This window comes from Poromitra crassiceps, assembly GCF_964638095.1.
Source record: "Poromitra crassiceps genome assembly, chromosome: 8".
NCBI lineage: Eukaryota > Metazoa > Chordata > Actinopteri > Beryciformes > Melamphaidae > Poromitra > Poromitra crassiceps.
In genome coordinates, this window is record NC_139629.1 from 13,125,244 (window position 1) to 13,143,604 (window position 18,361).

Consider the following 18,361-nt stretch of genomic DNA (forward strand, 5'->3'; position numbering starts at 1 on the left):
CTCTCTCTGCAGGCTATGACTCTCTCTCTCTCTCTCTCTCTCTCTCACACACACATCATAGATCATCATCAGTCACCTAATATACTTTAAATGGATGGTTTAGCATGTTTTTTGTTTGTTTTATTGTTTTTTTCAATGATTATTTAAAATGTTTGGAAATGTCAGAGCTGGCTAATGTGGCCAGGGAAAGGAAAGTTTGGGGTCCCCTGCTGGAACTGCTACCTCCGCGATCTGATCCTGGATAAGCGGTTGAAGATGATGACAGTTCACCCACAAATGAAAATTCTCTCATCATCCGAGAACCAGTTCCTGGGATACTGTACTGAAGTCAATGGAGAACCAGGGATACTGTACTGAAGTCAATGGAGAACCAGGGATACTGTACTGAAGTCAATGGAGAACCAGGGATACTGTACTGAAGTCAATGGAGAACCAGGGATACTGTACTGAAGTCAGTGGAGAACCAGGGATACTGTACTGAAGTCAATGGGGACTGGTTCTCGAGTTGTGCTGGCAACCTGTGTGTTATATGGATGAACTTCACGTGTGTTTCAACTGGCACAAGGGTCAGTAGATGACAACAGAATTTTCATTTTTGGGTTGACTTTTGAACTGTTCCTTCAATTGGTTGATTGCTTGGGTCTGTCTCTTGTTTGTAGCTATTACTAGCAATGTACTTGGCGTTGCCCGGGTTAAATAGGCACAAAGCAATACAATTTCACCTTTTACTTGGCTGGCAATGATGGTGGTGTCGAGGTGGTTGTAGGACTTTCCACGTGGTTTTCAGTACTTTAGAACTTGTCCATGACATTCCCGGGGTCATAACACACTGCCATGCACATTCTTAGCCCAATTTGACCTGGCTGGGGTGCAGGGCGTGCATTTCCAGGATTTCCAGGGGGTTCCAGGACTTTACAACCTGCTCATGACCTTTCCCGGATCATAACCCACTGCCATGTGAATTTTCAGCCCAATCCGACCTGGGGTGTTGATTAAGTACGCAGACAGACAGACAAACAGACAGACGCAACGTCACCTTTATAGATTTTTTGTCTGTGTAAAAGTGGGTCTGAGGTCCCTCAGCATATTAAATCAAGTTTAAATGAAGGTGTGTGTGTGTGTGTGTGTGTGTGTGTTTGTGTGTGTGTGTGTGTGTGTGTGTGTGTGTGTGTGTGTGTGTGTGTGTGTGTGTGTGTGTGTGTGTGTGTGTGTGTGTGTGTGTGTGTGTGTGTGTGTGTGTGTGACGCCTTGATGGAAGCCTCTTCAATATCCGTCGGCTCCAGGCCCACACAAAGACAAAGACCTGCCAAATCTGTGAGCTTCAGTACGCTGATGACTGTGCTGTCTTAGCTCACAGCCCAGACTCTATGCAGCACGCCCTCAACACTATATCCAGTCTGTATCGATCCTTTGGTCTTCAGGTCAACATTCAAAAAACCGAGGTCATGTCCCAACTCACTACCCCAACCTCCACACCCCCCCGTTTTCATATAAATAGCATTCCACTTAACACAGTGGATCACTTCACCTACCTTGGCTCCACTTTGTCCTCATGCTGCTCCCTTGACACTGAACTGCACACCCGTATCAATAAAGCCTCATCATCCTTTGGACGCCTACGCAGCAGAGTTTTCGAAAACCGTAACCTGAAGGTCAGCACCAAGATTGCCGTTTACAACGCAGTATGTCTCTCCACTCTCCTCTGGGGCAGAGTCATGGACCCCATACAGCCGGCACATCACTAACCTGGAGGCCTTCCACATCCGCTGCCTACAGAAGATCCTCGGCTTGTCCTGGGAAGATCGAGTCCCCCATACAGACATCCTCAAGAACACCGGCTCAATCTGCATGGAAGCAGCTGTGGCCAAAAAACATCTTCGCTGGATTGGACACACCATTCGTATGCCTGACCACCGCCTGCCCCGCCAAGTCCTCTATGGCCAACTGAGAGGCGCAAAGCGCTCTGCTGGAGGGCAAAAGCGGCGCTTTAAGGACTACACCAGGGACCTCCTAAAGCGAGTAAACATCAACACCATGCAGCTTGAAACTCTGGCACTCGACAGATCAGCCTGGCAGGTTACCTGTGCCACTGCAGTCTCACAAATACACCAAACCAACCAAGACAGACGAGCCGAGAGACGCATTCAGCGACACCAGCGGGTGGCTGGTACCCCCCTGGCATCCGGGTTCCCTTGCTCCATCTGCGGACGGGTGTGCGGCTCAAGGATTGGACTCAACGCCCACAAGAAGTGGCACCAGCGAACCCCCCCCCCCCCCCCCCCCCCCCAGAGCAAGCGTCATCATCGAACACGATGGACAGCTAAGATGGTGTGTGTGTGTGTGTGTTAGGGAGTGGGGTTGACTATTTGCACCTCATAAACACATGTCAACTTTCTCCGTACAGCTTCATTTAGAGACTGGAGACAGGCAGCCTGTGGTCTGCTCATAAGCTAAATATTACACTGTCATATTACTTTACAGTTGCGTGGTGTGATTGCTTGGTTTAGGTTACCACTCAAAACTGGAGAAGCGTGAGTTTATAATAGGCTAGCCTACATGCGTGCACAGGTTTTCAACCCCCCCAACTGGAATAAAGTCTATTTATAGGTATTAAATGCCTGAGTTTTGATAATTTGATCCCATGTATCTCATGTGTCCTAAGAGTGTTATAACATTGCATGTTTACATGCCCAGTATAAAGTGGACAGTATGACCTCCAGTCCCAGCTGCTTCACCAAACAACTGGCTTCAGATCCGTTCTTATAGCTGCACTGGGCTTCTGAATGGTGCTTTTTGCATTTGTAATGCAGTCACACTACCCCCTGCTGGATGATGTGTAGAGAGAGCAACAGCAATTTCCTCAAACAGGGATATCACTGAATTTCAGCTTTGAAGTACCTTTATTACTAAGACAGTTTGGTCTATTTTAACAAACATTCTACGATCTCAGACAGACAGAGACAAGGAGGAAGAGATTATCCCATATTTCTACTGTGATGTCACACTGATTTACAAATGATGAAAGGATGAAAAACTGACTATAGTCAGGATGATTTTCTATCAGTCAAATAGGCTAATTTTTATTGGGGGGGGATCACTCATACCATATGTACAAGAAAAGAAATGATTCCTCTTTCCGATGCACCACTTTCCCGATTTTATTCAAAGTTTATATTCAGATACATCAAAATACATATTAGCAATGAATACGAAACATACTGTACTATATGTTCTGGCCATAAGATAAACTTTCAACTTACACTTTCAATTCAGGAAGAGAATTTCCCTCACAATTAAAAAACTGTAAATCATTTGTGATATAAAAATGTTCTTCTTACAGCCAATTCATAGAGAAAGTACTGTGCCTGAAGTGAATAATAGATAGAGCAAAAATAATGGGAGGAGGGAAACCGCTTGTAATGCAGAAAGTAAGAAAATCCAGCTTCGAGCTTAACATCACAAAAATCATCACGTGATCATCATCATCACACTTGAATACATTTGATATTTTGAATGAACTGAAATCTGATCTGGTGGCATTATATACAGATGAGTGCATATCGGTATTTACATATAAAACATTTATTTCCAAAATTAGATTTCTACCATTTGAGAAAAAACTAAAAAGTGATGCACACTCTTGCAAAATGACTGATAGCAACACATCTGTTTTTAAGATTGGAGTTCATTTAAGTCCTTGGCTGACAGAATTACAGGACTTTCACAGACTGGATCTTAGTTCACCCCAAAGTTTATATTCAGTCATGATCCACTAAACCCGTGGAAAAACCTCAGTGGAAAAACCTCCATTGAAGTTCATATGAAAACCAAACACACAGCGGGTTCTTCCATGTCAACCTTCTCCAAAACTTGAGCATTGTCAGGAAATAATGAGATAAATATTGGACTTTTGGATCGATAGTGCAATTATTTGGCTACAACTGAGGACGCTGTCTTACTGGCTCTCCACACTGCCCGGTGTTGTGGAAAAAACAGTAACCTCAATAAACGAGCAAGTTGTTTCATGACGTCTCTTTAGGACATGAAACCGAAGACCAGACAGGTACATATCCTTGTTTTAAACAGGGGTCTCTTGGTAGTCTGATGTTTACGGGTAGTTTCACATAGAACTGAAACTCCTGTCTGGGGCCAAACATCCGTTAGTATAGTTGGACAAAAACATCTTATAGGACACACATTAATTACTAACAATTTTTCCATCACACTGGTCACACCTGAAGGAGCAGGACAGCTATGTCTGGATGCCGGATGCTCCGCTTTTAACCTCCCAACCCCACAGTCATCAAACTAAACAATCTTGGTTGGCCACCCACCTGTGCAATTGCATTCCGGACCCTTTTTTTTTTTCTCCTCATTTGTAATTGGCCAATTCCACCTGCCAAGTCATTGCTCCACCCCCTCTGCCGATCTGGGGAGAGTTGCTTCCTACGATTACCCGCTCGTGTTGGTAGGCATGGAATCTAGCACTGCACTACCCTGATGTCCCCAACATCATAATCAAGTTTGCGGACGACACCATCATGATAGGTAAGATCACCAATAACAACAAGTCAGCATGCAGAGAAGAGGTCGAGAACCTGGAGAGCTGGAGCTGGAGCTGGGCCAACAACCTCATTCTCAACTCAAAGAAAGCAAAATAACTGATCTTGGACTTCAGGAGACTGAAGCTTCACTTCCTGAGGTGCCTGAAGAAAGTACAACTTCCACAACAGCTGCTGGTCAACTTCTACAGGTGTGCCATAGAGTCCATCATTACATGCTGCATTACAGCATGGTGCTCTGGCTGCACCTCTGAGAACAACGGCTCAGATGAAGAGATCTACACAACCCGCTGCATGCACTCTTTATTCTGTGCATACAGTATTCTTTTGTTCTTATTTTTTTAATCTTATACTCTATGCTGTGTGACGGATCGCTACTCTCCCTCTCAAATAGGACGCTATGATTGTTTGTATGTCTTATATATCTGTTCATATTTTGATGGCTGTCATTGAGAGAAAGGGGATTGGCTCAGGAAATGACATAGCGGGCTAGTATTTAATAAGCCCGGAAGCAGTAGCTCTCTCTTTGAAAATCTACGCAGAGAAGGAGCCAGACAGTCGCTCGCTCGGAGTCCCCGTTCTGTTTTCTTTTTGTCACGTTATTTACCAGTGTGTTTTTTAGTTAACGCGTCTAAAATAAGCAGAGGTGGAGTTGCTGATCTCCACTCATCCTCAATCACCTGAGCTGTTTGAGAGGAGGGCCTCAACGCCACATCTGGGCCAGATAGCTATACAGCAGATAGCTGTATCAAGTGAGCCACACTTTTAATTTCTCTTTGATGACAGCTGTATTTCTTTCATGTTACAGAGTTTCTGTGCCATTTGTTTGCCCCTAGACTCAAGCTTATAAACCGAACTTGTAATAGCTGTTTATATATTTTTTGTATAGTTTTTATCTTTAATTGGGCATCTATAGGCTTGCTCCAAAATAAAATTCATTGTACTTGTAAAGTGACAATACAGGTATCTAATTATCTTTCGTAGATACTATACAAATACTATAGTACATATAGTATCTATCGATCGATCGATCGATCGATCGATCGATCTATCTAACTATGCTGCACAAGCTCTTATTTGATGGACATTTTATGCTTTTTTGGAGCTGAAAGAAGATAGCCCCCTTAATGTCAATAGATTGGGAGAAGGTTGACGGCGGCTAACACATTTTTTTCAATTGGATATATAGCATTTTGGAAATGAGCTTCATATGTAGGCCTATTTCTATGACTATATGTATACTTACACACATGCATATTGTGTTACAGCAAAGGTTTAATCCTACTGCTGCTATCTCTCTTGATCCATCCCATCATACATTCTTAAGAAATATATAAATATAGTTTTTCTTCATTTAAATGCAATGTTTGGATTCAAACCAATCTATGAAAGCAGATCAAGTTGCAGTGTTGCGTCCTCTGTCCAGGAAGTGTAGGTTGACTGGTCGGTCCGCGACTAACACGGTGCGATTGAGGCATTTCACCTCTCCCATTGTGGGGTCTGGTTTGATTTCAAACAGCCTGATTATCTGAAAGGGAAGAGATAGAGAAGCTTTGAGTTAATTACGTTAATATTATTCTGCTGTGACACACTAGACTAGACTGAACTGTCTGAATGTTTTGCGTAACTGTGTTCATCCCAAGGAGTTGCCTCAGAACAGATTTTTGTGCATGTGGCTCACATGGTTGGCATCTACTTTCCCTAAAAAATGCCTAACACACCACTTGCATACAGTAACCCAACTGCTCTACCCAAATTTTAAAATCATACCTTGCGCTTTATAAAAGGTCTTGAACGTCTGTACACAGGCTTTAGATCCTGTGTATTTAAGACAGGCTTTAGATCCTGTGTATTTAAGACAGGCTTTAGATCCTGTGTATTTAAGACAGGCTTTAGATCCTGTGTATTTAAGACAGGCTTTAGATCCTGTGTATTTAAGACAGGCTTTAGATCATGTGTATTTAAGACAGGCTTTAGATCCTGTGTATTTAAGACAGGATTTAGATCCTGTGTATTTAAGACAGGCTTTAGATCCTGTGTATTTAATACAGGCTTTAGATCCTGTGTATTTAAGACAGGCTTTAGATCCTGTGTATTTAAGACAGGCTTTAGATCCTGTGTATTTAAGACAGGCTTTAGATCCTGTGTATTTAAGACAGGCTTTAGATCCTGTGTATTTAAGACAGGCATTAGATCCTGTGTATTTAAGACAGGCTTTAGATCCTGTGTATTTAAGACAGGCTTTAGATCCTGTGTATTTAAGACAGGCTTTAGATCCTGTGTATTTAAGACAGGCTTTAGATCCTGTGTATTTAAGACAGGCTTTAGATCCTGTGTATTTAAGACAGGCATTAGATCCTGTGTATTTAAGACAAGCATTAGATCCTGTGTATTTAAGACAAGCTTAGATCCTGTTTATTTAAGACAGGCTTTAGATCCTGTGTATTTAAGACAGGCTTTAGATCCTGTGTATTTAAGACAGGCTTTAGATCCTGTGTATTTAAGACAGGCTTTAGATCCTGTGTATTTAAGACAAGCTTTAGATCCTGTGTATTTAAGACAGGCTTTAGATCCTGTGTATTTAAGACAGGCTTTAGATCCTGTGTATTTAAGACAAGCTTTAGATCCTGTGTATTTAAGACAGGCATTAGATCCTGTGTATTTAAGACAGGCTTTAGATCCTGTGTATTTAAGACAGGCTTTAGATCCTGTGTATTTAAGACAGGCTTTAGATCCTGTGTATTTAAGACAGGCTTTAGATCCTGTGTATTTAAGACAGGCTTTAGATCCTGTGTATTTAAGACAGGCATTAGATCCTGTGTATTTAAGACAGGCATTAGATCCTGTGTATTTAAGACAGGCTTTAGATCCTGTGTATTTAAGACAGGCTTTAGGTCCTGTGTATTTAAGACAGGCATTAGATCCTGTGTATTTAAGACAGGCATTAGATCCTGTGTATTTAAGTCAGGCTTTAGATCTTGTGTATTTTAGTCAGTGTTTTAAAGAGGTTTACCACCTTGTCACTCACCCGAAACAGAGCCAGGTACATCTCCAGCTCAGCAATCCGGCGACCGACACATCCTCTAACCCCAAACCCAAACGGGATGGAGCCGAAGGGGTTGGGCCTTTGCCGGCCATCCCGGAGCCACCTCTCCGGCTTAAACCTCCATGGCTCTGGGAACGTCTTCTCATCGTGACTGATGGCGTAGTGAGAAAACGTGAAAGCGGTCTGGAGAGACAGCAACCGAGAGCTGAAACACTGAACCTCTGATCTAATATGAAACCATATTCTATGTTTGCTAAACTCCTGTTCTTTTACAGCACTTTGAGAAAGTAGATAAATACTATACTATACATTTACAGCCATTATTACTATGATCATTATTATTATTGTTGTAGAAGTAAAATAAGTAAACACTGATACTATAGATGAGATTTAACACTGCAAACCCACCTTCTTTGGAAAATGATATCCATCAATGATAACGTCCTTTTCTGTAATGATCCTTGCATTCAGAGGAACCACAGGGTACATCCTGCAAAATAAGGAAAGCATTCATTAATTATTCTGCCAAATGCCTTTGACATCATGGGAATACTGTGAATATTAGTGGCATAAGGGGGTCATTGTTTCCCTGACAGTTTAGTTTAGTGTAGTATTTCTGAGACACACATCTTTCTAGCAGTGGCTAGAATGTACCGGTAAACAATTTAAAAATGTCATTACAACGTACAAATACTGGACAAGACCTTTAGTTTGTGATTAGTACAGCAGAAATGTAGCTGATATCGCACTTAATTTTTCTGACCCACAATTCCTATAGCCACATTCGTATATTGCGACCAGTGTTGGGCAGTAACTTAGTTACAGTAACTTAGTTACTGTAATTTATTACTTTTACCACTAACTAGTAATGTAAGGGATTACAAAAAGTAATAATATTACAGTTACTAATCCAAGTAACTTCAAGTTACTGCATTACATTCTGGCACAGCGCTAAAATGAAGTGTGGAGATATATAGGTACAAGTTGTTATATAATTTCCTCATAACTTTGAACCGCCTCTCCTCATCATCTGAAAGTAACATGACATTTGGTGGACATTTCCAAAACACTTTCCAGCATCATGAATTTATATTGATTATATATATTTATAAAATGGCTCTCTCAAATCAAGCAATCTGATTGGTTCACAGCCATTGTATAATTCCAGTAACCGAGTTCAATAACCCATGGCCATGGGTTATTGGTTGCCATGGCAACTCTCTTACTAAGAGAGTAATAATAAGGCTTACCTCAAATGACAAGTAGAAAAAAAAAATGGCGGAGACAGCTGTCAAATCCTTGTGAATCGATCTTCGCTTATAACTTTACTAATACTAATAAAATGATGTTTTGTACAAGAATAGATGCGGGCTAATGTCTTCTTTGCAAAAGAAAGGCTGTTAACTCCGCATTTAACCCCGCATTTAACCCCGTAACGTTAGTTGGTGTCGGGCAACATAGACATGTCTATGTCGGGCAAGCCCTGAGAATGCAACGCTGCGCTCGAGCTGCCTGGGTTTCCAGAAAGCTCTCAGCCAAGCGCCAGGATTGGCCAATGTCAACTTCAGTCTCCAGAACGATCCAATCAAATCACCCGCACGTCTATCTTCTTGCTAGAGGTCCCGCCTTACAGTAGTGTTTCAACTGACTCTCAGAATACCATGCCAGTCGGACTTATAGTGTTATTATTATTATATTATTATACTTGGAACCCTTTTATAAAAGCAATATAGCACTCGAGCAGCGTGTGTTGTGGAATATATCCCCCTGCTCAGTTGTTATCCCACTCGGCCGATAACAACTGATCAGGGGGATATATTCACCACAACACACTTGCTCTCGTGATATATTGCTTAAATATACGGTATATATATATATATATATATATATTCATTATATTTTGGCCAGTCTCACCTCAGTGCTTCCCTGATGACGGCCTTGAGATACGGCATTCGCGTGACTTCTTGAGCTGAGGGGATCTGGTCAGCCGGTAGGCATTGCAACACTTCTTCATACAGAATCTCCTGTGTTTCAGGATACCTGGACAGCAGGTACATCGCCCACATCAGGGTGTTGGACGTCTTGACAACAAAGAAATGCCAGTGAGTAGAACAGACTCATGTGGCAGTGGTGGCCTAAAGGTTAGAGAAGCGAGCTTGTGACCGCAAGGTTGTCGGTTCAATCCCCAGGACCGGCAGGATAGATTTGTCTCATTACCACCACTGATGTGCCCTTGAGCAACGCCCTTAACCGCAACCACTCGAGTGGAGCTGCTCAGTGGCCAGCAGATCAGACTGTGGCTGTACTGGTCAGCTTCCAGATGTGAATGTACAGTATGTGTGAATGTAAACAGGGTGCACGTGCACACACACACACACACACACACACACACACACACACACACACACACACACACACACACACACACACACACACACACACACACACACACACACACACACACACACACACACACACACACACACACACACACACACACACACAACTTAGTGTAGGCTACACAGACCAAGCCCCCAGGAACAGCACGGTGAAGCAATTTTGATGTTGGCCAAGCCCAATCTTACATGGGTTTAATTGGGGTATGGGACCGAGTGACAATTTGGATAGCCTTAAACACATTGGGAACACGGGTACTTCGGGGACTAACTGCTAAGACTATGAGGAGGTCCTCTTCAAAGTAAAAGTAAAGACTGATGACTGAGTATCTCATTTACCGTGTCCACTCCAGCTAATAAAAGCTCTGCAATGCTGCCATACACCTCTTTACTGCTCATCTGAGTGTTTGACAGGAGGTATGTAAGGTATTCGCCCTCCACCTCCTGGTTCTTGTCCACACGCTGCTGGATGGCCACCATCTTCTGGTCAATCAACTTTCCAGCTATAAAGTCCGGAAATGGAAGAGATCTGTGGTTTGTATTGTAATTATTGAATTACCATTACAAGTAGTAGTAGCAAAAACATAACCAAATCAACAACCACAACAGCAGCAGCCATCTTGTTGATACAGATGCAGTTGAACCGATTTAACGAGTTACTTGGGAGGTTATGCTTTTTCCCCTGTTTGTTTTTCTGTTTGTCTGGATTTGCATGAAACTTGTCAGAAAGTTTGGTCATGGGCCAACTTAGAACTGATTAACTTTCCATGCCCAGTGGCCAAAAGGGGGCATAACAATGGTTGTGTTCCATCTCAAAAAGGCGCCTAACTTCAAACAGATTCACCTAACACCACGGGAACTTTGTAGAACGGTTGGCGGATGTATGCCCTCTACCAAGTGCCCTCTGGTTGTAATTGTTTCGTCTCAACATTGCAATTGTTATTGCGTATTTATGTGTAATGTACTGTATGTTAATCACATGTGTAGCGTCTCAGAAGTAGCTGTATTAGTCATCACAACATGTGATACTCACCAAATGTGAAGATGCCCTCCCAGCCCGCGATGTATCGCCGCCAGTGGGGCACAAACTTGCGGCTCCACTTGGGCATCACCATGACAACCATGCTGTTGGAGAACATCTGGGCTATGGAGTCGATGAAGTCTTGCGTGCCTGCAGGGATTTCCTTCTCCAGACAGCCAATCCTCGTCTCAAACAAGATGGAGGCTATACCTGAGCGGCAGAGGTTAAAGAAGTTTACCAGAACTCAGAGAGCAAAAGGTATCAAAAAGTGTTGCGGGGTTTGTTTGTATGTTTGGCTTGTTCATGCAGATCTGCACACCAAGCAACGCCAAGTGGTTTGTAGGAATTAAAGCAAACATTGTTCCTTTGCATTTTATTATTTTGTGTTTTCATTAGGGGATGCGGTTACACGATGAAGGGTGCGATTGGAGTTTCAAATTATTAGTCTATATTTATTTATTATGTTGTTGTTTTTTTACAATATTTTTTTTTACATTTTTTTCCCCCGATTTTTTTTATCCCATTTTTATCCCCCTTAGTGCTAATTTTACTTTTATTTATCCTGGTTGCTACTCCACCCTCTGCCGATCTGGGGAGAGCTGAAACTGGCTCCATGCTTCCTCCGAGACATGGGCAGTTAGCCAGCCGCTTCTTTTCACCTGACAGGGGAAGCTTCACTGGTAGGACATAGCACGTGGGAGGTTCACGCTATTCCAACTGGTTCCCCTCCCTCCGAACAGGCGCCCTTAACGACCAGAGGAGGAACCACATTAGCAACCAGGATATTGCATGTTTTGGTGAAGGGGGTTCCTATATGAAGGAAACCCCCGGGAGGCACGGGGAGAACATGCAAACTCCACACAGAAAGACCCTTTTGACAACCCCACCCGGGCGACTCGAGGACATGCAGACGGGCACGCATTCCTTCAGCGTTCACAGCGTCCCAGGTGAGAATCGAACCCAGGACCTTCGAGCTGTGAGGCGACAGCGCTTACCACTGCACCACCCCCCGTAAAAAAAAAAAAGGATTTATTTTACGTAGCCTACATTATTTATGTATTTAATTCTTTATGTGATTATTATTGATTTATTGATTTATATATTTATTGTGTGTGTGTGTGTGTGTGTGTGTGTGTGTGTCTGTGTGTGTGTGTGTGCGTGCACGCACGCGCGCCAGGGTAGGAAATTAGTGGGGGCTCGGGGCAAAATGCCCCTAAAAAAATATAGAATTGCCCTTGAAATTGGGGCAACGGGAGCTTTTAAATGCCCCCATAAAATAAAGAGTTAACTCCAGAGTGCCCCTACAATATACAATCAACGTATGGATCAGCACCGCTATACAGCGGCTATTCTGTCATCCGTAACGCGTTACTTTGAAAGTAACGCAATCTGTATTTTAACATTATTCTGTATTTGCAAAGCGTGACTCGAATCCGTACCTGCCCTCTCCTCCTAAAGTTATTTAGCTCAGTGACAGGCAGCACAGGCTAGCTGGCCCACTAATGTTTTTTTATAGTCCTAACATGCCAGAACATCAACAGTGTTGTTGAGATAGGAAATGGGGATTTAACTGTAACTGTGATTGTTTATGAACTTTTAGAAGTAAAACATGCTTGGGTAAGGGTCATTGATTGGTCTGTCATGCTACATAGCTGGTATTTCCCAACATTTAATAAAATTGCCCTGGAAATTATCCAAAATGCCCCCGAAATGTGTTTCACAAGGGCAAAAATAGCCCTCGTTTAATTTTTTTTATTTCCTACGCTGGTGCGCGTGTATACAGTAGCCTACAGCAAAATATACCTTTAGATATTAACTCACATTTAGCCATGACTTAAATTTGGTGTTCTAAGAAATGCCTATTGCAACGCAAATACAAAGAGTAGAAATAAAATAATCACTGAGGGCCTATTTCTGTAACCCCTGTCCAATATCAATTTGTAAATAAATAAGGAAATGAACAATAAGGGTCTCTGCACTCACAAAAACAAAAACAAAAATGTTCAAGCTTTCATCATTCCCAGATTTTTCAATTTTTTTTTTTTTTTTTTTTTTTTACCAATGCACATGATTAAAACATTTAAATAGATGAAACATGCACTGCTCTATGGTTTTAGCATTCAGATCTACCACACCATGCCATGCGCTACATCCTGCAGGTGAAACGCCTCGCTGTCAGGTGAAAAGAAGCGGCTGGCAATTGTATCTGAGGAAGCATGTGGTAGTCTACAACAGAGGTTCTCAAATGTTTTTCAGCCAAGGACCCCTTACAAGATAGAAAATATACCGGGGACCCCCTCATTCTGATTTGTGATTTTGGGCTAAGCTTAATTGTTTCCATGGTAACGTGCTTGACTTTTAAATTGATAGGTTTGTTAGATTAGAATGTAATCCATGAACCATTTTAGATTTAAAGCATAAAATATTTTCGTTGAACTATGAAGCTTTTGCAAAAAAAAGTTGTTATTTTTATTTTCCTGAAAACCTTTTGCGGACCCCCTTGCAAAGTGCCACCGACCCCTGGGGGTCCCCGAACCCCCATTTAAGAACCACTGGTCTACAACTCTCTCCAGATCGACAGAGGGGGTGGAGCTACAAGTATATTGGGGAGAAAACGAGGGGGGGGATGCGGGAGGGATGGACACATTTCATTTTACTCCACATACCCTCCAGGGAGAATCGGTACAGCTCATTGGACAGGTTGGTCACCAAGTCTCCTGAAGGACTGCTCTGGCGCAGATAGTCAATCCTACTGATTAGGTCTGTCACCACATCATTGACCACGCCCCCGTACTGGGCTGAGTCTTTCGGGTGCAGCATGCGCTTGTTCAGCATGGCTCTCAGGTTGTACCACCTCTCTCCCTCTCTGGGAACAAACAACCCGATTCAGAATGAGGAAGCAAAACACAGCCCATAAAAGTTTCAAGTGTCTAAACAGGTGATCTGATTTGTTTCTCAATCTAGATGATCGGAAAGAACTTAAAAATCACCACTATTCCCTTAATTGGAAATCACAGACTGACTTAAAATCACAGGTAAAATAGAATATATGACTGAATGGTGTATGTTCACACACAAATACTTCATCCTGATTTTACTCCAAAGGACCAACAAGTTGTTGTTTTTACTGCAAATGTTCATCTGGAAAATGAGGAGCAGCATCGATACTCTTTCTTTGCCATTTCTTTGAAAGGGCTGGTTTTGGACAGGAGAGCTAAAAGGTCCAATAAGCACCTAACAAGTTAGAAAATTCATAGCAGCGTTAACTTGCAAGATCTCACTATGAACTAACTTAGTTAATGATTTTTTTCCCCTAGTTATGACTATCTGATAACGTTAACTGACTCACAGATGTCATCTGCTAAGAACAAAATGTGTATGTCCTGTCCTGCTGAGGTCTCAGGGGTTTTTGCATTGGCCTGGCCTGTAAACCAGGGACCTTTCAGTCCCATAACAATCTCTTTAACCACCAAATTACCCAGCTGCCACCTTCATTTGTGACAATCCATTCCACTCACATGACAGGACTTTGCCCTGGAAAGCAGTTAAGGATTACAAGTTTCACAAGTCTAACAGAGCAGAGCAATAGAAATGTAGCATGGCTGTGCTCCTCATCCGTATGTGTGAGGCTGTCTTACTCTGTGAAAGGTCCATAGCCGAGTCCCCTCATGTCACGATACTCCGTCCACAGGGACATGTCTCCTCGGCTGGGGAACTTCTCGTCCTTCCTCAGGACCTCCTCCAGCAGCTTAACACTGCTCACAGACACTGCCTTCATTCCTCCTCTGTAGATGGGACCATACAGCTGCTTCTCATAAACCTACAATCAGACGCAAAGATACTGAGGAGACTGAACAGACAAACCTGACTGCACGGAATCTTGAAATCCGTCATCAAGGCCAACAGCAATTAGGGTTCACACCAAGATAATAATAGACTAATAATAGCAACGCTGTTGGGGGCTGAAAACCTTGTTTCTCCACAACTTTACAGTATCTAAGAACAGCCTTGTTTCTGGTCATGGTTTTGTAAATCCAAAGGTTGTAGAATTTTCTAAACCCACAGAGAAACATGTGATCCTTCAATTGAAGATAAAACAAGAAAATCACCAAAATTGGAGTTGCACGGTATAGACCTGACATCAACAATATACTATACTTAAAAGCTACATTACTTTTCTTGATTGTACAATGACTCAACAAAACAAATATAATTTGAACTGCTGACTTGGGCCCATATGTGTTTTAGGGACACTTCCCCGAAAAACAAAGCTCATTTATTTTGCACATGATCTCACATATATCTGAAAAACTATAAACAGTTTTGCAGACATTCATTTGCTTTTACAGTTATTGAGAGTTGATTTGAGCTGATGCCAGTGATGTCATCGGAAGAAATTAAGACAACACAATGATTCAGTGCCTTCCGATGACATCACTGGCATCAACTTAACTCAAATCAACTCTCAATAACTGTACAACTAAATTAATGTCTGCAAAAATATTTACAGTCTTCGGATATGTGTGAGATCATGTGCAAAACAAATCATTGTTTTTTGGTGAAGTGCCCCTTTATGGTCCATTCTGTACTGTACTGTAATAAGATACATGGCTGTTAAAGTATAGTCATTGTTTTTTCCCAGGTACCAGAAGATATGCGAGTACGGTATGAATGAATGCTGCTGTGTTCCCCTAACAAAGCAGTCCTCCTAGCAGAAAGAGTAAACAATTCTTTCCCCTGTGAACGTCAGCTGAGAATAGCTGTCGTTATCTGCAGGTTGCTATGGGAACTAAGGAAACCCAAGCAACCTGCAGGGCAGGCTGACATTTTCCTTCCTAAAATAATGCATCGTCACTGTCTCAATCAAACAACATCCCTACAACGAATCATCAAATATGTTTCAACTCAGCAGATACTTCTACAACACAGTGCCTGGTATACCTGTAGCTCATGCAGACGGTTGTAGTATCCCTGAAACACCATTCTGTACAGCAGCTCCAGGACGGTGACGCGCGGGAGGTCCTCAGCTGTCCGAGGTTTGTCCCGGGACAGGGCCACCGAGGGGGGGGAGGAGCCCCCCAGCCCCCTGCGGCAGACCAGGGCCCGGGCCGAGGCAGCAGGGCAGAGCAGCAGCCAGTGACCACCCCTCGGCACCGCGCTCCGGGCCAGCCATGCAGCCATGATGGGGTCAGTGCAGGACGATTACCAAAAGCACAAAGCTCCTGTTACATACAGTACAGTACTAGAGATGGAACAGGGGAGGGGCCACCACTCACACGAAGTTTAACCCTTCCAGCCCAGCTTTCGAGGACCAGCTACTTCCTTAAAGGGCCATTCCACCCATGCAACTTTTGTCACTTTGGGCTTTAGTAACTTATGATGTGCACAAAATAATTGATAGATGAATCAATAAGGAACAATTGTTCTTTTTTTTTTTCTTTTTTTTGTGGCATTTTTGCCACCTTTATTCAGATAGGACAGTAGGCAGACAGGAAAGGTGGGGCGAGAGAGAGGGGATGACATGCGGCAAAGGACCTCGGGTTGCATTCGAACCTGCGTCGGCCGCGCAAAGGACCGAGCCTCCGTCATACGTGTGCTACCAGGTGAGCCACCAGGACGCACCAATTGTTCAGAATCAGAATCAGTTTGCAATCAATCAATTTGCCAAGGTATGTTTTCACATACTAGGAATTTGTCTTGGTGTGGTTGGTGCTCATTAACATTGATAAGAACAAATATACAAGACATAAACAAATAAAATATAAAGGAGACATTATAAAATATTATAAAGGGATTCCGATATTAACAGATATACCGGTAGATAGTATTAACAGAGTATAAACAGACTTGTAAAAATATTGCGTCCTTATTGATTAATCTATCAACAGGCAACAATCAACATCTTCCACAACAGGCCTGTTGTGGAAGATTTAAATGTAGTACATGTTCAACAGCTGTACTCTGTCTGGTCCAATCTAAGAATGTGCTGTTTCTAACAAATGCTCAGAATGTTCATCACACATGTAATCTCTGTACCACAACTTCCTGTTCCATGCCTGATGCCTCTCTGAGGCCATTTATACCTGGCGTTAACATGCGTTTTCTGCCATCAGATTGCAATCAGATTGTATTTTATCACTTCAGCCTGATTCCATATACACCTGGCGTTAACATGCATTCTCTGCAATCTGATTGCAGAAATGGTTGTCCTCTTAATCTGCATAAAGTTGCTGTATCCAGATTGAGAGGACACATTGCATTTACACTTGTGTTCAATGTGTACACACAATGCATCCTTGACCACCTCCGGAGGTGGTTTGGCCGATCAGATTGCAATCCTTCTTCAATGCGTTTTGGGGGTGTTTACACCTGTACTTTCAAGTGATAAAACACAATCTGATTGCAATCTGATCACAGAAAACGCATGTTAACGCCAGGTGTAAATGGCCTCTCTGTATCAGAGCTAATGTATCTGTTCTGCTGTCAGCACATCTCTGTGCGTCATTGGGAGACACATACTGTAAAAGACTGGTACAATATTTTCCTCTTTCGAAGAAGGGTGTCCATGCAGCCTATGTGCAGGGTGCATCTCTTGCTCACATTATCCTAAAACAATTCTCTGCTCACAAGCTTGCTGCTATAAGCTTTAGGTTACTGCGAGGGCTGGGCAATATAAAGATATAATATCGATATTGTGATATGAGACTAAATATCGTCACTCTCGAGTCATCCCTACAACATTGTCGCAATATCGATATCGAGGTATTTGCTATTTGGTAAAAAAATATTGTGACATTTGATTTTGTTCATATCGCCCAGCTCTACATGTGGCTGGCTATGACTTAAAACTTTATTTTATATCCTCTCCCCATATATATAATATTTTTATATTCTATTATATTCTCTCCCCAATTGTACTTGGCCAATTCCCCCTGCTGTCCCGGGCGTGGCACCACCACCTCTGCTGGGGAGAGTTCCTCCGATACATGTGCAGTCGCCAGCCGCTTCTTTTCACCTGACAGCGAGGGGTTTCACGGGCAGGGGTGTGGCGTGTGGGAGGATCATGCTATTCCCCCCAGTTGCCCCCGCCCCAAACAGGAGGCACTAGTGCAGCAACAAGGACTCTCACCCCACCGGCAGATAGGGCCAATTGTGTCTGTAAGAACGTCTGACCAAGCCGGAGGTGCCTCTACCGGGAATTGAACCTGGGTTTCCGCAGTGGTAGGCAAGTGCTTTTACCTCTACACTCCCCACATGCCCCGGCTTTAACTTACAACTGAACATTTAGCCCACTTCATAGAAAATACCATGATACTGTATATATTGTGTATTGCCA

The 18,361-nt window shown here is 42.8% G+C and overlaps 1 protein-coding gene across 1 annotated transcript; it reads right to left on the bottom strand.

Annotated features, from left to right (window-relative positions):
- Positions 1 to 5,958: 5,958 nt before the first annotated feature.
- On the bottom strand, positions 5,959 to 16,206 carry cyp27a1.1 (cytochrome P450, family 27, subfamily A, polypeptide 1.1; the record flags this gene model as incomplete). Its single annotated transcript, XM_083641050.1, has 9 exons — positions 5,959 to 6,090; positions 7,591 to 7,791; positions 8,017 to 8,098; positions 9,523 to 9,689; positions 10,344 to 10,507; positions 11,038 to 11,235; positions 13,692 to 13,891; positions 14,664 to 14,845; positions 15,967 to 16,206. 9 exons carry the CDS (start codon positions 16,204 to 16,206, stop codon positions 5,959 to 5,961), a joined length of 1,566 nt encoding a protein of 521 aa, XP_083497176.1.
- Between the last annotated feature and the right edge of the window lie 2,155 nt (positions 16,207 to 18,361).